Here is a 21,341-nt window from a genome sequence, read left to right as displayed (position 1 = left end):
GGGTGTAATTTAGTTTTGAGGGTTTTTTTGCTCAAAAACGCATGTATTTAAATATGATAATGAATGAATACCTTAATCAAAATATTTTCCTTCGTTTTCTATAACTTTTTCCCATCTTTCTGGCAAGAGATGGATTCCACGACGATAAAATGACTCTTCTTTTCAGTTGATCCATTCGTCGATGAATTTTCGCACTTCTTCCAAATTATGAAAGTGTGTATCCTCTAAAGCGTGTTGCATCGACCGGAACAAATAATAATCGCATGGAGCAATGTCCGGAGAAGACTTGCCATTCAAGCTCTAATAGTGTTTGTTTCACTGATAACGCAACGTGAGGTCGAGCGTTGTCACGAAGAAGAATCACTTTCCGTCGTTTACTCGCAATTGGTGGTCGTTTTTGGTCCAATGCTTGCTTCAACTTGTACAATTGGTGTCGATAACGATCAGCCGTGACAGTCTCATGCGGATTTAACAGCTCATAGTACACTATCCCACCAAATACAGAGCATTACTTTTCAACCGTGAATATTGCGTCTCGGAGTGGATGTTGATGGTTGGTCTGGATCCACCCATGATTTTCTGCGTTTGGGATTATTAAAATAGATCCACTTTTCATCCCCAGTAACAATCCGAGACAAAAGATTCTTCTTTTTTTGCCTGGCGATCAACGAAATGCAAATGTTCAACCGGTTCGCAATGGCACTTTCCGATAATTGATGTCGAACCCATTTCCCTTCTTTCTGAATTTTTCCCATTTCATGTAAATGTTTGGTAACTGTTGTACGATCAACATTTAATGCTCTGGCAAGTTCTGAAGTGGATTGTGTTGGATTTTCGTGCAATAATGCTTGCAAATCTGCATTTTCAAGCTTTCTTGGTTGTCCCGAGCGTTCTTTGTCCTTCACATCAGTATGACCACTTTTAAAGCGTCTAAACCAGTATTCACACGTCTTAATTGATGGGGCAGAATCACCATAAGTTTCCACAAGAATTCTATAACCCTCAACCGCAGTTTTCTTTTGATTAAAAAACAAAAGCAACGCATGTCGAAAATGCTCTTTCGGAAGTTGAATTTTTACGATGATATAAACACGACTGTTATTGCTATAATGCTACTAAATGTCATGGATAATGTCAACACTGTAAGAAACAACAGTTATCGGAAACAGCTATTGGAACAAACTGACACTACAGCCATCTGTTGCAAAACCCTCAAAACTAAATCACACTCCTAATAATACAGTGCCTGCATTATTTTGATAAGAATTCTATTATGTCTCTCTTAAAAAAAATATTAACTACTATCATTTACGAATCAAAATGACGGAAAGGAAAGAGGACACGAGTACTTTTGTGATTCACTATAAATACCCGATTACTGTGTTGGGATTGTTATTTCTGCGCTGCTTTTACTATCAATCATTCAGTTGCAGGGTCTATATCCGGAAGCGGACGAGAGAACGCGCCCAAGCACGGAGGAGAAGAGGATGGGGGTGTACGTGACGGGTGTAATTGGCGTAATTGTGTTTTACGTCGCGGTGCTGGGTGTCGGCGTGTGGGCCGCCGCGTTCAAGAAGAGAAAGGCTGCACGGGGACAGGATGACATGATGCTCGCGAATCGCCGCCTCGGGCCTTTGCTCGGGGTCTTCACGCTCATTGGTAAAATAACAGTCTATTCTAACGAGTTATTACTGTAGCAAGATGAGTGCAGGATGTAACTGTTCTCAGCAAGCAAACTTAATGTTAAATATCGTTAAATTTTTGTCAGCTCTTTTCTCTGTCTATTTAACACTCGATGAGATTTGTTACGGAGAGTCTTGAATGCCTGCATCAGCGAATTTTTTCTCTCCGTCCATGACACGTGGACCTTGATTAGATCTAACGCAGGCATTTTGTGCGTATTACAGACTTTCTGCTTCCGATGATCAATTGAGACTGTCAGCGAGGTCAAGGCTTAATCTACGTGATATCGACGATTTATGCGATTACCTGCAGTTTTAAATTCTTAATACGATTTTAACGTTTGCGAAGAAGTAGAAAGATGAATTTCAAATGTTTTTAAATGTTACGTCGTTATTCTTGATTTCGAGAATTAGGAATTCATGACTCGAGAAGTTGGTCGCGACGCAACCAAGTGCCGACCTCTGCGGGCGTTGAACTCACTACGGAGGAACCTGATCATTTATCACACATTAATTACTTCTCTTCCCGAATTTGTTCTAAACTTTCCATCAAATTTTGTGAAATTATCTGACGGTCATGTTGTCCGAGTTTATTTTCATTTCGATATCGACACGTATCAAGTGCGTTGTAATACGTAATATCGTAAAAAGCAACGCTGTTTTCGTCGCTGTCTTATTTAAAATTCATTTTATTTGTTTCGCGTTCTCTTTGCCATTTTCAGTTTTATTATTTTCGAAGCAACTCTGACACTTTGTAGGGAAAGATTTCGCGACCTCGCAAAATAGATTTCTATTGATTGCATTCGGTAGATTTACGTTTCACAGGCTTTTAAAATTGCATCCCCATCTTCATTGGAATTTCGTTCGATTTTCAATTTGCAATATCTACTTCTCTCATTCATCTCACTTGCACTTGTCGAATCGCTTCGTGGCTTTTGCATCCTCCATTACCGTAATGAGCACTCCGACTATGCAACCACAGGGAAACCTGACATCAAGTGTTCTCTCTCTTTCTCTCTTTCTCTCATTGGCTCATTCATTTTTCCCATTCCTCTGTCATCTTTGCGATATACAAGAGAGACAACGAGACAAAAAGAATAGTTCAAGTATTCGTTTCACTTTTGCGATCTACATGAGGGAAGAGGTTCATATTATGCTACTGTAACAAATCTTAATAATAGGACACTAGAGTAATTAATAGCAAGAAAATATGTTAAGAATATTTATTCTATTTACTGAATATAGTCTTGTCAAATCTGCAAATATAATATTATTATTTCTGTAACAGCTGATTTCCCTTCCGTTTCCTTAAAAAATTATCCATTTAAAATATGGAATTAATGAAGTATATTTTTGTGATTCAATACATTATACGTATCTATATTTTTATTTATAAAATAATACGTATGTTACAGCGACATGGGTAGGGGGAGCCTTCGTCAATGGCACCGCCGAGGCCATGTTCACCAAGGGTCTGGCCTGGTGTCAAGTACCTATCGGTTACAGTCTCAGCTTGCTTTTCGGTACATAATTTGCACGTATATGCAGTTATATTTTATAACTAGTAATTTATGCTATGTTATGCTTCATCAACGAAATATCTTGATTTGTTCTCCATAAAGCGAATTTATTCCAAACATTAAACGATAATATGTTTTTATAAAAAGAGATCTATAAATATTTTCTTCCATGAGAGAAAAAGTATTACCTTTATACTTAATTATATAAAATTAAAGAGTATGTATAAAAACGTTCCAATCACTTAAATTTGCATTTTACAATCTGATATATACTTTGACACTGTGTCTCGTTTGTTTCTTATCGTGATTAACGATAAAATCAATGTTGTACGCAGGCGCCATGCTCTTCGTACGTCCGATGAGGAAGGCCGAGTACGTGACAATGCTGGATCCCTTCCAAGAACGATACGGTGCGGGAGTTGGAGGCTTGCTCTTCCTTCCGGCGTTGTGCGGCGATCTATTCTGGTGTGGCGCCGTCCTAAGAGCATTGGGAAGCTCCCTGGCCGTTGTGGCCGGTGTCGATCCTAACATCAGCGTTTGCGCATCGGCTCTTTTAGCGGCCATGTAAGAGTAACATTAAGAAGACTCAATTTCAGTACTCAAAGATGCTTATTCGCAATCCGGAATAATGAAATATTTATCAGAGTTCTCAGAACTGAGATTAGTATACTTGAATAGTATTTTGAGATACCTGAGAGAGTAGTTAGAGTTACGAATTAGAATATTTTTAGATATACAGTCTTCGGCGGATTATATTCTGTGGCCTGTACTGATGCGCTGCAGCTGCTGTGCATTCTGCTGGGTTTAGTGATAGCGGCACCGTTCTCCATGGTACATCCCGCGGTGTCGTTCGAAAACAATTTGGCCCTTAAAGACTGGTTGGGACAGATAAAGAACGAAGATTTGGGCGAGTGGGTGGATGGCATGCTACTGTTGGTGTTCGGCGGTATACCTTGGCAGGTGATTTAACATTTCAACGTGACTTTAACGACCGAGTAATATTGAAATTCAGATCAAATGTTTGAGAAGTGTTCAAAAGCATGTCTGAGAAAGATAATGACAATAAAGAAAATCAATTTAGATGTCTATACGTACCAAATGTTTCAGAATTATATTATCTTCTAGATCTTCTTCTAGATGCTCTTCGAGAATGCATAATGCGACACGTAATTCTCTTTTTGTCTTCAGGGTTATTTTCAACGAATTCTAAGTATTAAAAGCACCTCCGTTGCAACGACTCTATCAATAGCTTCAATGTTCGGTTGCCTGTTACTCGCGGTACCATCGGCCGTAATCGGCGTGGTTGCTCGTGCCACCGATTGGTCCTCAGTCCCTGGATACAACAAAACGTTCACCACCGACGACGGGAACGCCGCGTTGCCGATGGTCCTGCGATATCTCACGCCTCAATGGGTGTCGTTCGTCGGTCGGTTTGCAGTCTGTTATAAAAAAATAAGTCATTAGATGAATTAGATGAATTTTTCTAATTCTTGTGAATGTTTGCTTAGGTCTTGGTGCGATCTCAGCGGCAGTGATGTCTTCGGCAGATTCCAGTATACTCGCCAGCAGTTCAATGTTCACTAGGAACGTTTACAAGCTCACGATACGGCCAAAAGTAAGTGTCGCTGCTTAAGCGATAGCGCCAAACGAACGTCATCGAAGCCGCTTCTATGTTGCAGGCATCCGAGCGCGAGTTGAACTGGGTATTAAGAATCTCAGTGATTGCGGTTTCCGTGCTATCGACTCTGGTTGCGCTTACAGTCAGCAGTGTCTACTATCTATCGTAAGGAAATCGATTCCTCAGAGACAATTGGCTGTTCCGAACATGTCGAGATGATAGCGTAATTAGAAGATTAAAATATATAAAAATATATTTTTCTGTTCAAAGGTATCTGTGCTCCGATCTCGTCTACGTTGTTCTGTTCCCGCAACTGTTAGCTGTAATTCATTGGCCATCTATGGTGGATACTTATGGTTGTCTGGCAGGATACTTCATCGCCATCATCCTGCGTCTCGCCGGTTAGTGATTTGATTTTTAGTCTTTCTTAGATTCGGAGTTCTTATTGTAATTTCTTTTATTATAATTTTTCTAACGTTTTTTTATATCTTTTTAAATATATTTTGAACTATAATGATTTATTTCTTTAAATATTGAAAATATCTTACAATTTTCTTAATACTTAAGTATTCTATAAAAAGTGTTTTAATTTTTATGACATTATTGCTAATGTAAACATTTTTAGGAGGCGAAAGAGGACTCGGCATACTTCCATTGATCGAATATCCGTTCTATGATGCGAAGACACGTACCCAAAAGTTTCCGTTTCGTACTTTTATCATGATAGTCGCTCTTTGCACTCAACTCTTCACCAGTTTTCTCACTAGAACTCTGCTCGGCAAGGGTTACTTTCCACAATGTTGCGACGTGCTGAACATCTATTCGCCCGGGAAGTCCAAGGATCAATCAGGCGTGGTACAAAGCAGTTCCGGTGCCGCTCTTATGGATTCATCTTCGGTAATCCTCATGACATGAATATTAATTGCGAATATTTTTACTAAACAAGCTAAAGCGTTTATTTTATATTTTGCACGTTTGAGCCTTAAAGCTTGTTCGAGTTGTTGCTCACAAGCTGTGATTCTATTAACATTTAAAGCATCGACTTTCTTGCAGAAATCAACCTCGGGCATGGACTCGTGCGACGGTGTTGGCACGTGCGTTTATGATGACGACGAACGGACCTGTAGTTACGAGGAAGCAGCCGATTGTTGCGACGGTAACGCGACGATCGGCGGCGATCCTGTCGATTTGAGAACCCCGTCAAAGATGAAAAGCATCGGAACGTCGGTCGCACCACGAGCGATCCACAATCCACCAATTCTGCGAAGCGCGATGCAGACGCCGGCGCGTCACACTCCCGCACACTTGCCCAGCCAGTATCTCCCGATCTGTCAGGGCGACAGAGGTCAGATCCTCGGGGTGAGGAATCTGCGTGGCCAGGTACTCTCGCCTACCCGGTCGATTGGCGTCCCAGCGACGCCAACAATAACTCCATGCGCTCCATCTTACGCCAAAGTGGGCTGCGAACTTGGACCGAGTAACGATAAATCACGAGACGGCGATAGGTATTACCGGCTTGGCAATTAGTTTGTTCGCATTAATTTAAAAAAAAATAATTGGCTTTACCTTTAAATCATTTATTCCTTTAAATCTTGCTTTTATCAATGTCTGATGTGATGTCTAATTTGCAGAATCAGCATTGTCGAAAGGAGTAACATGGAGTACAATCTGAACGCTCAGGAAAACACGCCCGCCACCGGCGGCTTAGCTCCGAAGAAAAGCGTGAAAGGAGTGAAACTGGTTGGCATGGAAGGCGGCACGTTGCGGAGGCCCTCGCTACAGGTGAGGGACGGCGACGACGAAACATCGCCTTTATGAACTCCATGCTGGTGATGTGGTCCATGTGTGGTCTGGATTTCCCGTTTATATATTTTTCTGCGCACATTTTGTTTTGTACTTTTCAGTTACTTGTATATGTATATGGAAATAATTTAACATTAAATTTTACGTATTTGTTTTATTATGTATGTGTTGTACGTTTGATTATTTATCAGCGGCATACGAAGTTATTCGTTAATACAGACGCGATCATCGAGAGGTCCTCGAAGGATCCTCTGTGTGTGTGTGTGTGTGAGAGAGAGAGAGAGAAACGTTGGCATGCGTATCATCTTAAATAGATTTATATATTTATTCCTTTTATTTCTTTAGATAGATTTCCTGTGTATTTCCTTAAGTAGACTCCCCGTATTTTTCCCGTACGTAGTTCACCGTGTGAATAATTCCTATAAGATAGCGCTTTGTATCACGTGTCCTCAGGGCACATTCTCGCCAACACCGTCGGTGGAACTAGTTCATATACTGGACAGGAGACAGAGCAGCGGCTCGTATGGTCCAGGTTCTCTGTCTCCTGTTCCGGCGATGGGGGTAGAAGCATGCAAGACCCATGGGACCGCAACCGAAGGACAAGGTGGGAACGAGCATTGCAAGATAAAGAGGGGCATCGTGCGGCATCACAGGTATCTATAGGGAATGCGAGGCACAATTTTGTTCTATAATGGAACGTTGCGGAAAATACTGTAATAATCGCTAATATTTTACAATCACGAGGAAAATGTTCAGAATTTTTAACAAAGATTGATATGGCATCTGTGAAGGATCCGATCCTCGAACGCTCTCTCCGGTCATTTTTTTCAAACGTTTGCGCAGCTTCAATGACACGGGAGACCGAGCGCTGACGACGCTCGCCAGGCAGCCGAATTACCCCTCGATGCCACTCAGGCCGGAAGACTGCCGTATGACGCTGGCGAAGAAGGACAGGAGATTGTCTTTGATCGGCAGGCATTCGTCAGTGACGAATGAGACGGAACTCGGGAACACAAGTGCCCCGATCATCTGCAGTCCCACCTTCGGCATGTACAACTCGGTCGCGAAGAGCTCCAACTACTTCGTCGCGGACGACGAAGCTGTCAGCAGGTTCTAAAGATGGGAACCTAGTTAGAAAGAACACCATCAGTAACATGATTATTTGATCTCAATCGTTTCCGAGCTCAAAGCTTCTCTTAATATTTAACTTCCGTCTGCGATATTTCTAATACTTGGAACATTGCTTGTTACTTGTATAAAGTTGCTTAAAATAGCAATCCGATGCAGCACCATTCTAGGATTGATCATTAACTAGTATAAGCCAGTGACGGGGATGCCTTTGTAGAGGAGGTTCACTCTCTTTGCTGTTTTGTTGCTACGTTTTTATTCAAAAGCGCAATGTATTACACAAGACAACAAAGACAATCATAAACCCGCCCTGTCACTTTTCGGCGCGCTCAATCATCATACGATTTTTCTGTTGTTCGTCAGACCCTTGGACTGACGACCCTTGGACTGACAATTGTACTGTGGAACCAATATATATAGTTGATAGATTACACAATCAGTTTTGTATAAAGATATCCATACTCGCAACATTCCACTTGAGTAGATGAATTAAATAAGGCCAGAATAGACGATCTTGTTTTAATGCAGGACTGAAAAACTCGGCTAGTCTATTATAAATGTAAGCTAATTAATACTCAATGTTTTTGTACAATACTTACGCGTCCAAATACACATGTGTACACATATATACACGCACGCACATTTCACACGTATCATACGTACACGCAAATAGAATTCAGCACGCATTGATCATTTCATATTATAGAACCTTTGATAAATCATAGTTAGTGATTAGGAATACAATATGTGAGATGAGTGATGCACACAGGCTTATATCATTTCCTTAGTCTAATGAAAAAAAGAGGGAGGAAGAAAACGAAATGATGATAAATCGCAAGAAGAAGAACGGTGTAAGCTCCATTCCTGCCGAACGGACGCGGATTCGGGCGGAGCTTAAATCGTTGCGGAACGTCCAAAGAATGTCATGTGCAAATTTACGATATGTCAACAAGAAAGTATGATATTTTTCCACTAACGCGATATCTCGTTAGTTCCGTAGTATTATTGTACAACTAGTTACGAACTTAACGCGAACTTAACATGTGCGATTAGTTGGTATTACATTAGCGGGAAACGATCTCTCACGTTTCCCTCGAGCTCAATGCCGTATTTAGAGAGAGATTGAAAATGTGAATGATATTTAGAGATGATCCTCCCCTCCTGTGTAAATATAGTGGAGCACACTTTTATATCGAGAGAAAGAATGTCCGTAGATAGCAGAAATACCTTTCCTATCGCTCAAGCTGCATAAAACTAAGCATAGCCCTTTATACGAATCTCTATTTGTTAATTACGCTTATTAATTTTGTAAATAGTAATTGAGCAGATTGGATGAAACGGATAGAACTGTCAAATAATTAATATGGAACTTTCAACGGCTTTGCAATTTTATCAAGAGTAATATTTGTCAATCAAATTGTACTCTCTCCGCTGGATCCAATCTTGAGCGACGCGGAATAGTTGAACGAAATGTTAATCTCTGGAAATTAAGCCAAGAGTAATGTGAGCGAGATTGCGCGATTAATTATCGTTTCTAAATATCATTCTTATATGGCCATTAATTTATACCTTCCCATTGTAAATGAACACTAGACATTAGATACTTAACGTAAGACGATCATAGTGTACTTAAAGTGAGTGAGACTTTATACTCGACGACTCGCTTTTAGACTTCTCTTCGTACCTTTGTAAGATGAGCACGATGTAAAATAGAAGGTAAGAGGTGAACATCGAATACCTGCATCAGTATTATTAAACGTAGGGACGAGCATTCGAGACTTAATCGACTCGTGAAGGACCTCGGTCCTTCATAGTGGTACTTTAAGGTCCTTAAGGTAGACTAATTAATCGGTTCGATGATCGCATGACGTGTCTCCTGAACATTTGCACCCTCCAGAAACTTGGCTACGACTTAGTTTTACCACCCTTGCATGTTGCAATGTTATTCGTGATGATATTATCAACGATATAATAATAATGAACAAAATTGGCTTTTATTTTTTATACAAAGTCACTCTTTCTCTCTTTCTTTCTTATATAAATATTGTAACTTGATACTTTTACGTTTTTTAAAATAATCACCGTTGGAGCACCGTTTCTCTTGTGAGTTTGCACGTATGCGACCATCACAGAGAGCTTTTGTAAGAAATACTTATTATAACGTACATGTGTATACTCTTATATATCATCTATTACACATATATATTAATTAATACGTAGTACAAGTATTTGTTTCCGAATAAAGACGCAATCGACATTGTGCAACGTGAATTATGTGCCAAAGCGTAAGATAAAGAGGATGCCATTGGCATGACCGTGCCGATAATTTACGTCGAAGAAAAACCAATTCAAAAATAATTTCCGTCAGTTTAAGTTTAATAGGTCCGAATTTTAATGCCATCGATCCTTACTCTCTATGTTTATTCATCGTAATAAAAACAGGAATGATTGATTATTTTAATTTAAAATATTAAAAATTCGTCTGGATTTTTTTCACTTTCAACATGATCTAATCATTGATTCATACATTAGGAATTGATCATTAGGATTGTAATTCTTAGAAGACCAAATAATTAAAGTTTTAAGACAAAATAATTGAAAATTTATAAAAATTTTGAGAATTTGACTATCTCACGCGTGCAATCTGAAAAAAAACAGACAAAGTTTTGATAATTAGATAATCGATTCCCTGAATCTTCTCGGCGAATACGGTCAGCCGATGTACAAGTTAGCCACGTAAGTCTGCCTTAATATAAGGATCGTTCATTATTATCGATATAAGAAAAAAATAGAAGAAAACGTTGATGCCCGATATTTGCAGTAAAATCAGAGGACGGTTCATCCATCAATCTTCATAAAATTAGATGAAATGTCCGGAATGTCTCCGAGGAAATGCACTTGAAAGCATTTTGGACAGGATACTTTCTAACTTAAATGTTTTATATAAATGTTCATTCAATTTGCAACAAAAATCTTTCCACGAATAATTTCTTGTTTACAGAAATAATATTTGATTCGATAGATGTTCGCCAAGTGTCATGGATATCGAAGAGTAAATTATTCGTGAACGACACCTGATATTTGTTAGATATTTTCTTCATTGTAAAATCACTCGTATTATAATAATAGTCTCTACAGTATATATATTGTCAATAATTGTAACGTTCCCAATGACTAGAATAATAATCACTGTAAGGAATGATACGAAAAGTCGCTCAAAGTGCCGAATAAAAGAGACAAGTCGCAAGAATAACATTTATTCAAAAGCACAAGTATATATTACAATCGTATCCTGTAATAACTCGTTATACCCTCATAAGTTGCTTCGAATTACTATAAAATACATTACTTCGTACATATCTCTCTTATAATGTAACATCTTTAGAACGTAAGGAGAGACTGCCACAGAATCCAAAATTTGTTATACTGGATATATTTTTGCATGTAATACGTACTCCAATCGATATTTTTTCTTCAAACTTGGGAACTTCATCATCATGAAGATACAATCAGTTGTCCAATATAATTTTGCTTATATTCCTCCAATATTCTATTTACATGTACGGCATAAAGGAAAGAATTAGATAATATTACATTATATATATGTATGTACAGTACAGCAGGCTATGAAAGTATTCGCTCGTCCTCAATTGTCGACTTTCAAAGCTCTTTTAAGCTCTATTATACATTAATATTAATTTGAAGTCGAAAATAATCGAGGGCATGAACGCTTTTGTGACTCGCTCCCTTGCTATTAAAACAGTCATTATTTCTGACAACTCTGTTTCATCTTGTAGATATAAAGTCAGTATAACAAGTTATATTATAACAAGTTCGTATAAAGAATATGTAATATTTATAATCGCATATTACACTTAGAGTTATTATAAAAAAAAAATTAATAATAATTAGCGCAACTTTGTGTAACATTATTGTGGAGATGCAATAACATAAATCATGGTTGCATTCTCTACCGAATATTAAATCGGACTGTACAAAACAGTTATACAGACATTTTTTCATTTTTTCAGCATCCATATTTTCAATATTTTTTTATGATTTTGCTCACTTATTATATATTACAATTAAGAATCATGAGTCTACGCAACAATGCAAATCATTAATAATGAAATTATAATTATAAGCTTATAGATTTCGAAACGGTTGTTTCTGCTTTCATGTGTGTCAATATGACATGTATTAAGCTCGTTTTAGATCATGCAATATATTGCGCTAGACTTGACGCAATTTCTTGCAAGAATTGCTTGCCGTTAAATTGTATTGTGTTGTATACTATACATTTTATTTGACGCAAAATGTGCGCAATATGCACTTGTATACGCAATATGTACAAACTGAAAACATGGAGGAAAGTATCAGTTACATATTGGAATAGCGTGCTTAATAGGAACATATATAACAAAATGAGTAATACAGAGGCAAGTAGCGAAGCGATTATCACAACCTTAATCATAAACAAACAAGTAACAAACGTTTGTTTTTTTCCAAGATTTTTTCTGCACTAGTATGCAGGCAGCTAAAACAAATAGATGTATATACTTCTTATATTAATGCAAATAGTTCAGAAAAAACAGATCTCACACATGGCGCAGACAAAAAATTTCTTATTAGGAATAGAGCACATTTTCAATATCTTGCGCAATTTACGAAACACATGCAATTTGTTTGTAATTTGTGTATGATATTCTGCAATATTTCTTGCTTTAAAACTTGCGTCAAATCTTGCGCAATATATTGCATAGTCCAAAATGGGCTTTATGAAATATATTACATCATGCAGAAATAATTTAATAACACAGAAAGTAACTTTATTCTTAAAAAGTCGTACATAAAAAAGGTATGTAATAATTAAACCATGCTGCAGGAAATTTTAATGACAAACAAGTTTTAAAATCCAGTTCTTTTTGTATTTTTGAGTTTTTATGAAATTTTGTTTCAGTTAAAAAAATCGAAAATTTTTACAATTAAAAATTACAATATGAAATACATTAAAATCAGCACACCATTTAAAATAAGCGCATTTATTTATTAATTATTAAACAGCGACTGACTTTGCTAATTTTACAATTATTTTTTGGAAGTATTTCTTAAATCTCAATACAATTACATCTTCGGTAAAAGAAATACTGCAGATTTAAAAATGTATTACTAAAATATTGTTTGTGCAAACAAGCCTATTGTGCGAAGATAACGAGTATGAATAAAGCGGGATCTTATATAAAATAATTATTAAAAATAATAATTAACGATGTATTCCTAACTTGAAACTAAAAGTGTATAGAGATTTTAGAAAACATTTTCTTTAAAAATCTAATGAAATAACATTCTACAAATGCCATCTTAAAATGTTAATCTCATATTCAGACTTCTATTTAAATACTGTTGCTAAAACAAGTTGTATAATATTGTGTGAAAGAATTACAATGTTTAAAATATATTTCTATTGTAATTTTAATAAACAGTATTTTATAAACTATATTCCTGATATAAGATATATTTAAATAGTTAATCATTTCGATAATCTAACGATATCGTTAAATATGGACTCGTATAACGAATCAGTCATTAATTCGCCAGTATTCATACAAAACGATACACGTATCATTAGATGATTCGTACTCAACTATGTACGTTAAATATCATGATAATCATATGTTAAATAACTGTATACAAAAATAAAAATTAATATTTATTTCTGTATAAACATTTGAAAATTCATTGCTCATGCTCCTCAATAATAGGACAAACATAATAGTATGTACACAAGATCTTCAGTTATAGTATAACAATGTAATTATAATAATTAATTGAATTGTTGAAAATCGGGCCGTTTTAAAGACAAACAAGAGTATTCCTTTTTAGTTTATTTTTCATTTATTTTTGCATTTCTGTTCGAGACTACTTTTATTCAATTCACATTTGACTCAACTGTCTCAACGTTTCTAGAACCCTTGTCTTAAAATGGAGATTAAACTTTACTTTACTATAAATAAAAGTAACCGTTCAGACAGATCTATGAATATTCTTATCTAAATCTTTCTGTCGAAATAATTGATCAGAAATGTACGTACGAAACAATCGCCTAGTGCTTTCGATTTTTTTGTTTCATTAACATAGAACAAAATTTATCTTCGTCGAAGAAATTGATCCTATAGATTCTTCCATGCCGTTTTGCGAAAACAACTTGCGAACAATGTAGGCGAATAATGAGCGGATTCATCTGTTGAGATTGTTCTCGTTCCTATGGAATGCAAACATCAATTACAGTTTACCGAGACACATAAGATACACTGTTGTAATGACTACGAGCCTCATGCTTCGGCGAACGCTCGTGTGACATAAATTCTTGCACCGAGTTGCACTCGAAACCGGGACAGTACACGCAAGCATAGCGCTTCGGATTCTGCGATACTTGCCTCATCACACCAGCGGGTGGGACACTGTTAATCAGATTTGCTGGCACGTTGTTGTTCGTCGACAACTGGTAAGGCACGTATTCTTTGGACATACAATGATCAAACAGAACTTTGTTGCAAACATCTATCAATTGTTGGTTTTGTTGCTGCTGGTAGTACACTGGTAGCGATGTTATGGGCGCATGATGCATGTTTGTTGGCATAAACGATCTGACAGTTGCCATATTTGTCCTCTGCTGCTGCTGCTGCTGCTGCTGTTGTTGCACTTGCTGCTTCTGTTGTTGTTGAAATTGTGGCTTCTGTTGTTGTTGCAAATGCTGTTGCTTCTGCTGTTGTAATTGTTGGAACTGCTGCAGTTGTTGAAACTGCTGCTGAATAGGTTGAATCATTATGTTCGGTTGGTTGACATAAGACGGTAAATTTTGTTGTTGGTGGAGTGGCGTTAGCGGTGACATCTGTTGAAACGGCTGCAATATCTGTTGTGATTGTAATTGCGGCTGCACAGTAGAATTACTTGGCGGTATCCATGTCATGTTATATTGAGACTCGTTTGCTTTTGTTATATTGGTTGCTTGATTGGAATTGACAATATTTATCGGTTTTATGCTGATCATTTGATATTGTTGACGGTTCGCCTGGCCGAACATTTGAGTAGGTAGACGCGGACGAATGGGTACAGGAGGTACATTGGCGATTATTACTGGCTGATTCTGGATTGCTGGTGATGCTGCATGCATCGACGGATCAAACTGCGGCTTCAACAGCGCCGTTTGCGGTTTCTTGGCGGAAGATGTTTGGTCATTCTGTGAATGTCGTAATGTCATGTGTTAATGCATGCTCCATTAATTTATGTTGAAGAATTAAATAATAGATTCGAGAATGAAAGAATTAAATAATTAATAATTAAATAATTAAAATTAAATTAATTAAATAATTATTTAATTAAATAATTAAATACATACCTCACACTGTTTCGGAGAAACGCTCATTAACTCCGCTAAGGATTTCACTCTCAGGAAGGACTTGGGCACCGAACTCATAACATTCTTTGGCAACAGTTCTTTAGGTTGGCTTGCTTCCAAATTGATGTTTGAAGCCGTTATACTGCTTGTGCTGTTCGTCTCGTTTGTGCAGTTGATTTGTGTCGGTGTCGTTGTCGTTGTACTCGCAGTATTTTTATCGGCGACAGATGTCTTATCATTCTTCGACATGCTATTCAATTCAATTACGGATCTTGTAGATGTTAAGTTAGCCTCCGAGCTCGGACTCGCATCGTTACAAGTTTTCGCAGAGGTATTGGACGGTGTCATGTCGCTGGGACATTGTCCTTCATCAGCAACTGTAGTAGAATCCGACGTCGTAGCACTTTTTTGTGCACTATCGGTTTTCTGCCTACTCTCACCTGATACTGAACCTTTTTCGCTTTCTGACATCTCTATTACCAGATCACCCTCCTCTTCCAATTCTTCAATATTCTCTTCAGCATTCTTGCTCGCCGCCTCACTTCCTGTACGATCGTCTGTCGTGTTTGTTACCGCTTGTTTTGACTGTGCAACTGTCATGGCATTTGTCAAAGAGATTTTCTCTGGAACGTCCACAGCCTTCCTTACATCTTGCGTATCCTTATGTGCTAACAAATCGCTTCGAGGCATCGCTTCGACTCTCGCGGGTTGGTGATTATTAGCTGCTGATGGTACTTCCAGATCGATGTACGATTCGTTGCTTGTGCATTCTTTTCCCTGCAGGCCATTCAAATTCATCTGAGGTAAATTGTTACTGCCCATGACGACGTCTTCCTGCGGATTATTCGTTTTGGAGTTCTCGTCGTTAGCGTCCCGATAAATCACCTTGCACAAGATCGGTTCTTGCTGCTTCTCGTCAGCGTTCTTATGTGTGATTGCATGCTGTTTGAAAAGATCAAAAGTGTGATACTGTTTCTGACAAAGAGAACATATATATTCCTCCTGCAGGATACCATGACTCGCCCAGTGTTCTTCAAATTGCTTCAGAGTGTGACACAGAGTTGTACACACCTTGCAGATATATATCTTCGTGACAGCGGTGACGGCTACGGTCATATAATGCTGGTGTATGTGCCGTTTCTGTTTATGCTCTAACGAGTGCACCTCAAAGGAATCGTTGGTGTAAAACGTTGTATTGCAGAAGTCACATATCTGGAAAATCTGCACATTTTCGAACGTGGACGACGAAGATTTTCCAGACGCTGTATTATGTAAGGATCCAACGTCATCTGTGCCTGCGGTCACAGCAGCAACAGCCTTGCTGTTTTGGCAAACTGTCTTGTGCAACTTTATAGCCTCCTCTGTGGGAAAGACTTTCTTACATACTCGGCATAAGTAGTCAGCTATTTGCATGTAAACCTCCAGCAAATTTTCATTATGTATGCTCGGCATTTTGGTAAATGTCGTACCAATGAAGGAAAACTGCGGAAACGTTAAACGGCTGGCCAGGAAATACCGGTTCTTCACGTGCTGGTGATAGTGATTCTTGAACATATTTCCAAATCCATAGAAGATCACTTTACATATGTTACAGCGGAAACCTGCTACGACCTTGCACTTCGGCCGGACATGCGATTTTAGGTGATACAATATATCTTGAATACTGTCGAGTATCTTGTGACAGGCATGACAGAGCAATTTGACTGGCCTGCCGCGTTTTCGGTCTTTAACACAGATAGAGTCTTTCGTGTAGCGTTGAAAATGGGCCTCGAAGCACTCGAAGCGACGGTATATTGTCTGGCAAAGTTCGCATAACACTACTATCTCGATGTATATGTTATCTCCATCGGCCGCCTTGATGTCGTGGCACTTGCAGATAGAAATACGCGACTGAGACACATTCGGATTCTCAGAGAAGACCGCAGGCTCAAGAACTTTATTCTTCTCCGCACATTGGATCGTTTTAATCGTTTCGTTGCTCTCTGCTGATGGTATTTCTGCATTTTCTCCTGTACACTTCATCTCCGATAAGTTCTGCGGATTATTTCTTCTCTCAATCGCATCACGTTCCGACACTGGCAGAGCAGAAACTGCACCGCCCTCGGTGTTTGATTCGTTCTCTAGCGGTGTTTCTGCCTGCTCGATGGTATTATTCCCAATCAGGTCAATATGTTCCTCCGCAGTTTCTTTTACCTCTGTCGAGTTTTTAATCGTATCTCTCGAGACTTGATCGTTACTATTACTGGTCTCCTGATCCTGTATAAAACTATTTTTACTCTTGGGCAACACGTATGCATTCTCAAGCTCTCTAGTCGTATGGCGACTAAGTGCATGGTGAGTCAGCAGCGAGTAAGATTTGAAGATTTGTGAGCAAACTTTGCATATTATTTCGGTAATATTCAATTGTTTATAGTACTTCTCGAAATTTTTGAATGTAGAAGCTTCCACTCGAATTTGGGAATCTGCTGACTGTGACTTCGTCAATAGTCTGGACTCGGCTTTTGACTGCGGCGTCCACAACTTCCTGCATAGCGAATCACTGTTTACCGTCAAGGAGGATGAAGAAGTTGTCTCATCACTTATAAGGGAGTCACTGACAGATCGATCAGCTTCCAGCGAATCGCTTTCCTTGTTAACGGCAGAACACTGTTGTGACATCGATATTGGGCTCTCCGAACTGTGAATTTTATCTGCGAAATCCGCAGTGGATGCTTTACATGAACTATTCGCCATGTGTTGCAGCAACAATTTATAGTTCTCAAACGGCGTAGTACATATGACGCATTTGTATTGTTTGTATGGCTTCACTTTCTTGCATGGTAACTGATTATTTTGCTCTTCTAAAATGTTCGATTTTACGGATGTCTTATCATTGACTGATGTTTTGTGATTGCTCTTCTCAGGCATTTTCGACGGTGCTCTATCTGATGCGTCATGCTCAACGTAAAATTCAAAGTTTCTTGATTTTTCAGGGTTGGATGGACTCGAGGAAGAATTGGAAACGGTAACTTTGTCTGTTGCATCTTTACACGGACTTTTAGAAACAACTTTATCACCGGATTGAGGAACATTATTTTCAGAGACTATTGTTGTAACGCTTGTATTATTTGGAAGATTTGCATAATCGGAAACCACGTTTTTGGATGTCTCGTTGCATCTTGTCGACATCACTTCCGTTTCCGTGTGTTTTTTCGGTGAAGTAACTGGCGCTTTTTGGCTTTGGGAAGACGTAGACATGGAAGTAAAAGAACTGAAAATACCTTTATCTCGTCTCGTATCTGTCGACTTCTTTGGCGACTTTTTTGGTAAATTTTGCAAGATTGATGGTGTTACCGACAATGACTGCGTAGAAGCTGATTGCTTGGCAGTTGCTGCTCGCGGGTTGTTCATTGCACCAAAAGCGTTTTGCCAAATTTGTAGTAACGTCTGCTGTGACTTGTCCTTCAACGTTTCCGCTGATTTATTTCGAGGTGAAGACGTCAACGCTTCTGCGTTACAATGCATTTTAAATGGTGCGTTTTTATCGCTGTTATTTTCTGAAACTTCAATGCCTGTAATAAAAATTAATATTCATAAGAACATATTAAACATACATAAATATTAAAATCAAATCAGACTCATGCACATCATAATCTGATACATGCATATCATAAGCGTTCTGAAACATACCTCTTGTTAAATTTTCTTCTGTGACCAATTCATAGCTTTTGTTTCTATTTTGTTCGCTGGACGTACTAGAATTTATATTAGTATCTTTTGTTTCAGCAACAGCTGAACAAGTGGAGTTTATCACGCTGTTTACGTACTTTTGTGTTAAATAATCAATCTCAGTTGCTGAATATTTATCATCGTTGGAAGAGTACTTCAAACACTCTAATTTTATCAATAAAACTTTAGGCTTTTTGAACAGTTTATATTTCTTGTTTAACGTCGGTGTGTCCAACAAATTGTTTAATTTGTCAAATTGTTTAGCACTATTACTGCTGGATGTCGCTAATAATTCTAATGGATTTTCGCAAACGTTTGTTCTTTTCAACATTCTACTCTCTGGAAAAAGTAATTTGATCCATTGTTCTTCTTTCAATATCAACTCATTCCGTTGGAGACTATTCATAAAAGAACGACGTCTAGTAGTCATATCACCTTTAGTATTTAAAGGTTCTTTATAACGTAACTTCTTTCTAGGTGTTGATACTTCTTCAATGATTACTGCTTCCTGTTTATCTGGTGATGGTTCTGTTCCAGTTTGCTCTTCAGATATCACTTCTAAGGACATTTGCGTTCTACTTTTTTGCCATTTAATGACATCAGGATCATTCATTTCTTCCAATCTAATTAAACTCACTTGCAATTTGCTAGTGACTTGTATGTTTGATCGTGATATTTCTTGATCCACGTTTTCATGAAATGAACGAAATTTAATCGAATTGTCATCTTTATCCATTGCTACATTGCTTGAAGCTGTAATTTTACTAGTACTATTAGTACTGCTACTACTCGATGATATTTTTCGACATCTTCTTTTTCTTATGGGCAAATCATTGTCAGATACAGACATTTTCCTTTTTATTTCTAACTGGTTTTCTGGAGAACTATTTATGTGCGTCGGTTTCGATTTTTTAACAAACGGATTTCTTCTCAGCTGTTCAGTCGTATAGGATTTATCACATGTATCTTGCTCCACAGTTTCACTAGTCGAGAAAGAACTATCAGAATGTGTTGGTGTATCTATTGCATTAAAGATTTCCTTCCATCTTTGATGAAACTTGTAAGGTAAAACACGCGCGCACCCTTCTGCTTCAGTAGTTATTTCACTAGTTCCGCTATTACATAGCTTTTCTTCTTCGTTCTGCACTTCATGCGTCGGCAAAATAAGACTGTTATCGTTTTGTATATCTTGCGCATTCTCTGAAGCACCAGTATGTAATTGCTCTGTTCCATTGTCTGCCTCTTTACACAAGTTTGCATCACTTACTTTATTCTTTAAAGATTCCAGTGTAGTTTTAGCAATAAATTCTGTCTCTTTGGCGTTTTTAGTTAGAAATTTAGCTCGAGCTAATTTGTTACTCCTTTTGGTACAATTTCCAAATTTCCACTTTCTAAATCGCCTAATTCTAGGTTTAGATTCAGACAGTTTCTGTCGTTTTGTCATCAATTGTACACTAGATAAGCGTGTAAGTTTTATCGAAATATTTTTCATTAGAACATTGTTGGAAGATCTATCCTTTTTAAGTAAACCTTGCATTGATATGTTATTCATCTCCACTGTCCATTCTGAACTTGAATTTGATGTTGAAGTACTCGGTATTGCTTCAAATAATTCCTCGTCTGAACTATCCATCTATATAACATATAATGTAACATATATATAAATACATATGCATACACATACACACGTATAAATTTTATTCATATTACAAAAATTACACAATACGCAATATCAGATCTGTTCCTCTTGACTTACTTTAAGAACTTTAAATTTTTCACTGAAAAAATAAAATCAGTATAATTAAAAAAAATAGAAAGTTAAAAAAAATATATATATACAATGTGAATAAACGACAAATCAGTTAAGGAAGAAAGAATAAAATTGCGACCTATTTCAACTTTTCAGAATATAGGTTAATTTACAATCGTAAATAGTTTAGAAAGTAACGAGAGTAATTTTGTGATATCTTTTGTGCTATCTATTTTGCGATCTCGTGTATTATGCCTACATTGCTTTATAATAAACTGTCTTGCATTCTTACATCGATCAAACACAGTTAATCCAAGTAATCCTCCGAGATGTCAGTGCTTTTTCTTCTTCTTCCTTTTATGACTCAACGATGTCAGTGATATATTTAAAGCCAAGTTTCTTTCTCATAAAAAAATCACGTAGCGATAAGAGACGATGATGTCAACTTGTGTTACAGAGCACTCTTTGTTTATATAATGTGGAATGTAATGAACTCTTCATCGAAAATACAAATTTACAATTCACCAGCGCATTTACTTTACAATCTCACCAATTTTATCCGATCCTTCGTGTCACTCATATTAAAATAAACTAACCGCTCTTAATATTACAGTTTTAATAGTTAATAGTCACTGTCTAAGTCACGTGTTGTTCGTGCTCACCGTGCAGTATAAAAGTCGCACTTCGATCGTACTCCCTTCGTAGCATTCAACAAAGTGTCGCCTATCTTCTG

At 37.7% G+C, this 21,341-nt stretch overlaps 2 protein-coding genes across 6 annotated transcripts in view; one reads left to right on the top strand and one right to left on the bottom strand.

The window, feature by feature from the left end:
- Nucleotides 1-11,001, top strand: part of LOC105276145 (high-affinity choline transporter 1-like) — an 18,565-nt gene extending 7,564 nt beyond the window's left edge. Inside the window, exons 4-16 of one of the 3 annotated variants that reach the window (XM_026972461.1) lie at nucleotides 1,428-1,659; nucleotides 3,098-3,205; nucleotides 3,538-3,766; nucleotides 3,934-4,162; nucleotides 4,391-4,628; nucleotides 4,711-4,817; nucleotides 4,882-4,985; nucleotides 5,091-5,221; nucleotides 5,446-5,717; nucleotides 5,874-6,325; nucleotides 6,452-6,602; nucleotides 7,077-7,275; nucleotides 7,457-11,001. In XM_026972461.1, the coding sequence (XP_026828262.1) occupies nucleotides 1,488-1,659; nucleotides 3,098-3,205; nucleotides 3,538-3,766; nucleotides 3,934-4,162; nucleotides 4,391-4,628; nucleotides 4,711-4,817; nucleotides 4,882-4,985; nucleotides 5,091-5,221; nucleotides 5,446-5,717; nucleotides 5,874-6,325; nucleotides 6,452-6,602; nucleotides 7,077-7,275; nucleotides 7,457-7,740 (2,676 nt within the window). In that variant the 5' untranslated portion in view covers nucleotides 1,428-1,487 and the 3' untranslated portion in view covers nucleotides 7,741-11,001. Of the gene's footprint in view, nucleotides 1-1,427; nucleotides 1,660-3,097; nucleotides 3,206-3,537; nucleotides 3,767-3,933; nucleotides 4,163-4,390; nucleotides 4,629-4,710; nucleotides 4,818-4,881; nucleotides 4,986-5,090; nucleotides 5,222-5,445; nucleotides 5,718-5,873; nucleotides 6,326-6,451; nucleotides 6,603-7,076; nucleotides 7,277-7,456 lie in introns of all 3 variants that reach the window. The other 2 variants (XM_026972462.1, XM_011333528.3) reach the window with 2 other exon arrangements.
- On the bottom strand, nucleotides 10,995-21,341 carry LOC105276144. 3 transcript variants are annotated; one of them, XM_011333526.3, is made up of 5 exons: nucleotides 20,901-21,341; nucleotides 20,615-20,636; nucleotides 18,820-20,491; nucleotides 15,151-18,701; nucleotides 10,995-14,991 (listed from the first exon to the last, which is right to left on the bottom strand). In XM_011333526.3, exons 3-5 carry the CDS (start codon nucleotides 20,489-20,491, stop codon nucleotides 14,041-14,043), a joined length of 6,174 nt encoding a protein of 2,057 aa, XP_011331828.2. In that variant the 5' UTR covers nucleotides 20,615-20,636; nucleotides 20,901-21,341; the 3' UTR covers nucleotides 10,995-14,040. The 3 variants fall into 3 exon arrangements, with proteins under 3 accessions (XP_011331828.2, XP_011331829.2, XP_011331826.2); XM_011333527.3 differs by lacking the exon at nucleotides 20,615-20,636 and having other exon boundaries at nucleotides 10,995-14,013; nucleotides 14,189-14,991; XM_011333524.3 differs by lacking the exon at nucleotides 20,615-20,636.

Source organism: Ooceraea biroi, chromosome 9, assembly GCF_003672135.1.
Source record: "Ooceraea biroi isolate clonal line C1 chromosome 9, Obir_v5.4, whole genome shotgun sequence".
NCBI classification, from domain to species: domain Eukaryota; kingdom Metazoa; phylum Arthropoda; class Insecta; order Hymenoptera; family Formicidae; genus Ooceraea; species Ooceraea biroi.
This window is presented reverse-complemented; position numbering and strand designations above follow the sequence as displayed.